This window comes from Fragaria vesca, linkage group LG2, assembly GCF_000184155.1.
Source record: "Fragaria vesca subsp. vesca linkage group LG2, FraVesHawaii_1.0, whole genome shotgun sequence".
NCBI lineage: Eukaryota > Viridiplantae > Streptophyta > Magnoliopsida > Rosales > Rosaceae > Fragaria > Fragaria vesca.
In genome coordinates this window covers 27,132,129-27,136,660 of record NC_020492.1, presented here as the reverse complement: position 1 = coordinate 27,136,660, position 4,532 = coordinate 27,132,129, and the positions used below count along the sequence as shown (strand labels likewise).

The 4,532-nt window shown below is 37.1% G+C and overlaps 1 protein-coding gene across 1 annotated transcript in view; it reads left to right on the top strand.

Moving 5' to 3' along the window:
• The first annotated feature begins 1,624 nt into the window (after positions 1-1,624).
• Positions 1,625-4,532, top strand: part of LOC101313672 — a 4,059-nt gene continuing 1,151 nt past the window's right edge. Inside the window, exons 1-5 of the mRNA XM_004291569.1 lie at positions 1,625-1,902; positions 2,171-2,277; positions 2,682-3,183; positions 3,767-3,885; positions 4,010-4,222. Coding sequence (XP_004291617.1) covers positions 1,627-1,902; positions 2,171-2,277; positions 2,682-3,183; positions 3,767-3,885; positions 4,010-4,208 — 1,203 coding nt within the window. The 5' untranslated portion in view covers positions 1,625-1,626 and the 3' untranslated portion in view covers positions 4,209-4,222. The remainder of the gene's footprint in view (positions 1,903-2,170; positions 2,278-2,681; positions 3,184-3,766; positions 3,886-4,009; positions 4,223-4,532) is intronic.

The following is a 4,532-nucleotide window of genomic DNA, read 5'->3' as shown; positions in this document are numbered from 1 at the left end:
TGAGATAGAAGTATAATTGTATTAGGAATAGGTTAATATAAAACTTTTCTTATTCTTTATTGGACTAAACAGCTAATTTTCCTAGAAAGAGAAAGTTTTTATTAGAATTAAATTCAGTTTACCCCCTTGTGGTTTGGGAGTGACTTCATGTTAGTCCCTACACTTTTATTTTCATCAGTTTACCCCTTGAACTCTTCAATTTCTATCTTCCGTGTCTAAATTCTCATATTCCGTTTGAATTGACCGTTAATTATCAGCAGTTAAGGTTTGATTTGGACAGATAAGGTCTAATTTGCCCAAATTCTAGATATGGGCCTCACAGTTAAGGTTAAAATTATCAGTAGTTAACGTCCGATTTGGACAGAATATAGGACATTGGTCACGCTTGAGGAAAATTCAAAAGTTTGAGGGGTAAACTGATGAAATTGAAAGTATAGGGATTAACATGAAGTTACCCCCAAACCTTATGGGAGTAAACTGAATTTAATTCTTTTTATTATTTTTATTAGTAAACCAAACCAATATAGAGGATTGGGGGTGTCAGCATAGCTAAAACTTCTAAACTAGCTAGACTCTAAACACCAAATGCAGATAAAATCATAAATCTGGAGGGTGCCCTCTATGTACCTCCGCCGGTGGTTTCATGGTTGATAGTGAAGATTCAATCATCAAAGTGGAAACTGGTAACGGGTACAAAAATGTGAAGAAGAAAATTGAAAAAGGCTGTATTGCTTTCCCATAACCAATTCATGTGAAATTTGAAATGGACATAGTTGATTGATGACATTGGAACGGATGTGAGTGATTCTGGCGTTGCTGGAAGCATATATGCTTTCTTGTTTTGCATTAAGGGGTTATTTGAGAAGGTGGAACAACGTAAAACAACCATGGGTATATAGATATGAAAGTTTAGGGTTGTGGACTTGTGGACTTGTGGTTGTGGTCCGGTGGAGAGCAATAATGTCGAAGAGGAAGAAGAAAGTAGCAGACCTGGATTTCTAGATAATTAACCATGGTTCGCTAACTCTGTTAACGCACGTGACTCGGTTCAAGTGCACCACGGTGCATTGAATCCGCTCCGATTATAAAGTGTTACCACGCTTTATCTGGAAGTCTATGCACGCAGGAAGACAATTAGACCAATGTAAAACCAGAAGAGTTTAAAGTCAAGCTATAATAATTGTTTATAGGTGTTTGTGTGTTGTTGTCTTTTGATCTGCTTTAATGTATGAATCTCTTGATCGATAAAACTAGAAGGTTCGGAAGAGAGATCGAGAGCGAGAATGAGATGAATCATAAATCTGCGCTCTTGATCAAGAGATTTAGAAGACGAATCGATCAAAAAATAAAAGAGATTCGGGAAAGAGATCAAGAGCAAGAATGAGATGAATCATAAATCTGCTATTTTTTTTTTATTTGTGGAAAGCGTGAGAAGCCATATGTCGTGGACTCGTGGAGGCTGAGACGTTTAACAGATGGCAAACAGGTGGCAAGATCCCAAACTTCAGGCCCAACACGAAGGCCCATCACTGTTAAATAACAACAGCAAATAGATATAGTAAACTAGTCCAAGCAAAGGGTTGATTATGAATTGAAGCGGCGGCTGGTAGAAAAGTGAAAAGAGAGATGGGAAAACGAGACAAGAAACAGAGACACCAACATAGAACCTCCCACAGAGCTGCCTATCACTACACTGACCAAGGTGAAGAAGGCGTCAGTTTCGAAAGTCATGCTGCTTCTAAGTTCAATCTTTCTGAAGAAGAAGAAGAAGATGATGAAGTAGAAGAAAAAGACCAAGATGAACAAGAAGAAGAAGAAGAAGAAGTAGAGACTAAGGACACTGATGAATACCCATCAAACGATATGCCCTCAAAGTTTCTTCTTTATCAACAATCTGTACAGGTTTGATCTTTTTCGCTGCCATTTTAGTCATGCTGTGTTTTGCTGCTGAGAAGAATGCCGTAGTTTTGACAATGAAATTAGGAAGAAACAAACAAGGAAACGCAATTATGTTCGAAATGTGACCAAGTTGAAGTAAAATCTTGACAAATTTGTATCTGGTCTATGTTTCTGCTCTTTTCTCTAGCACCCAAATGGATATTATATGTGATTTTTCTGGAAAGAACATTTCACGTTTGTGATGTTTGGTTATAATTTATGTTATTTGCAGTCGCCAAAAGGAGATATAAGCTATTTGCAGAAGTTCTTTCTGATGTATGTGGGTGGGAGGCAACCTCTCCATCTCCAGGAAGATTTTTGTGGCACTGCTCTTCTTAGGTAATTCATTATCCTTCTTATTCACACATTTGAATGGAGGTTTTAAATTTATGTATTGAACAGTTTCTATTGTTGCAATTTTGATGGATTTGGTAGTTTTTTCTATAAAATTTATTTGTTTAAGCATCATGGTAAGTGATATAATAGGCAGTTAGATGCATATTGGAATAAGATAAGCTTAGTTGCTGTACTGCCAGGTGTAAAACCGTAGCAAGTAAACTCACTCAGTATACGTTTGAGAAATAAGAACAGACAACAGCTCCAATCCAGTTGGCATTATTGATTAAGCTTCCGAGATGCGTGGTTGAGGTGTTCAGTTAGTAAGAAATCATTAAGTTGCTCCTAGTTGCTGTTCCAACAAAATCTAAAGACTTAACAGTTGACACTCATTTTATGTCTTACAGTGCAGAATGGCTCCGCACAGACTCTAGAAGGACTGCTGTAGGGTTGGATTTGGATGTGGAAGCACTAGACTGGTGCATGGAGAACAACATTAATAAAATTGGGTCTGATGGGTATTCCAGAATTTCCCTCTTCCATGGGAATGTCTTGCAACCGCTCGAGGCCAAGCTGATTGAGTTTGAGCCCCAAGAGCTGATAAGAAATATTTCGCTCACTCAAAAGACAGATGTTCCTGAGAGTGGTGGACTTGATTCTGTTCCCAAAGGGGGTTCTTCTCCACATAAAGGGAAGTACATGAAGAACCATCCGTTGCCTGCTAGAGACATCGTGTGTGCTTTTAACTACAGCTGTTGCTGTCTCCATCAACGTGCTGAACTTGTTTTGTATTTCAAGCATGTTCTCAATGTCTTGTCAAAGAAAGGTGGAATATTTGTAATGGATTTATACGGCGGTACATCATCAGAGTGCAAGCTAAAGCTTCAAAGGAAATTTGCCAATTTCACGGTATAATATATGTTTCTAAATTCTCATTACTTTTTGGTGTGTCATTTGCAGTCCATCTTAGCTTGGGTGAGGGGGAAAGGAAAGAAGTATAAAGTGAGGTGGGCAATATGCCATATATATTTATTTGTTAAATCAAATTATTCCTGCTTTTCAGATATCTACTGCAGTATATAAATAACCGCAAATTATTGAAACAAGACATGATGTAAGAGGCTTCACATGCATTCCAAAGTTAAAATATTGGCATTCTAAACCCTCCTGGTATCTTTTGGCACTTCTCCTTGACAACACCCTTCTTACTTCACAGTTCGCAAGCAACCCTTCCCTGAGGCACATAGTTAGATTCTTTTTTTTGTTTTTGATCTTCCCATTTATGCTGGGTGAATTGTTTTGGTTACTAAAAAGCAAAAAGGGAGAACTTTTATATACAAAGCAGTCTATTTTATTTCAAAGCATGTCAACATTAAGGTCCAACACCATTTAGAAAATACATTAATGGTTTATATCGTCTCTTATAGCTAATTTATAATATTCTCTACTTTCAGAAACATCTTTACGCTGTACAATAAATTGACTTGTGCAGTATTTTTGGGAGCAAGCAGAATTCGATATCATTGAGCGCAAAACAAGGATTAGTCTCCATTTCCATCTCAAAAAGCAGCAGAAGAAACTTCGACATGCATTTTCGTACAGCTGGAGGCTGTAAGTTGCTTTGTATAGTTTTTTAGAAGGTCTTTTATAAGTAAAAGGGATATTTTGCACTCTTTGTTGTGACCATGGTAACTTCTGAATCATTTAATTGAAATCAATTCCTTACGTACCTCAGGTGGTCATTGCCTGAGATTAAAGACTGCTTAAAAGAGGCAGGTTTTCAATCTATTCATTTTTGGTTGCGTGAGATGCAAGACACCAGAGAAATCAGAAAAACAGAAGGTTTTGGTGCTGGGCGAGACATAAAATATGAAGAGGTTACGAAATTTGAGCAACAAGATGCTTGGAATGCATATGTCGTAGCTGTTGCCTAGCTTCATCTTATCAAGTAAGCTCTGCTGCTTTATTCAATCAAAGAACCATAGAGTTCCAATAAGTAGGTGCTGAAGAGCTGTGTTCAAAAGCTACAAACTTATTTTCATTTGTGCTTCCCAAATGTTTCGGATCTTGGGTGGTCAGTTTGGTATAAAATTAAACATTTGCTCTCAGCCTTTCTACCTATATGGTAGATAATTGCTTAATGAGATGTTAGACTGGAAAAAGAGCTTAGGGTTGGCTGTTTTGGGAAAGAATACCAGGATTGAAATTTTGTGTAAATGCCATATATATATATATATATATATATATATATATATATA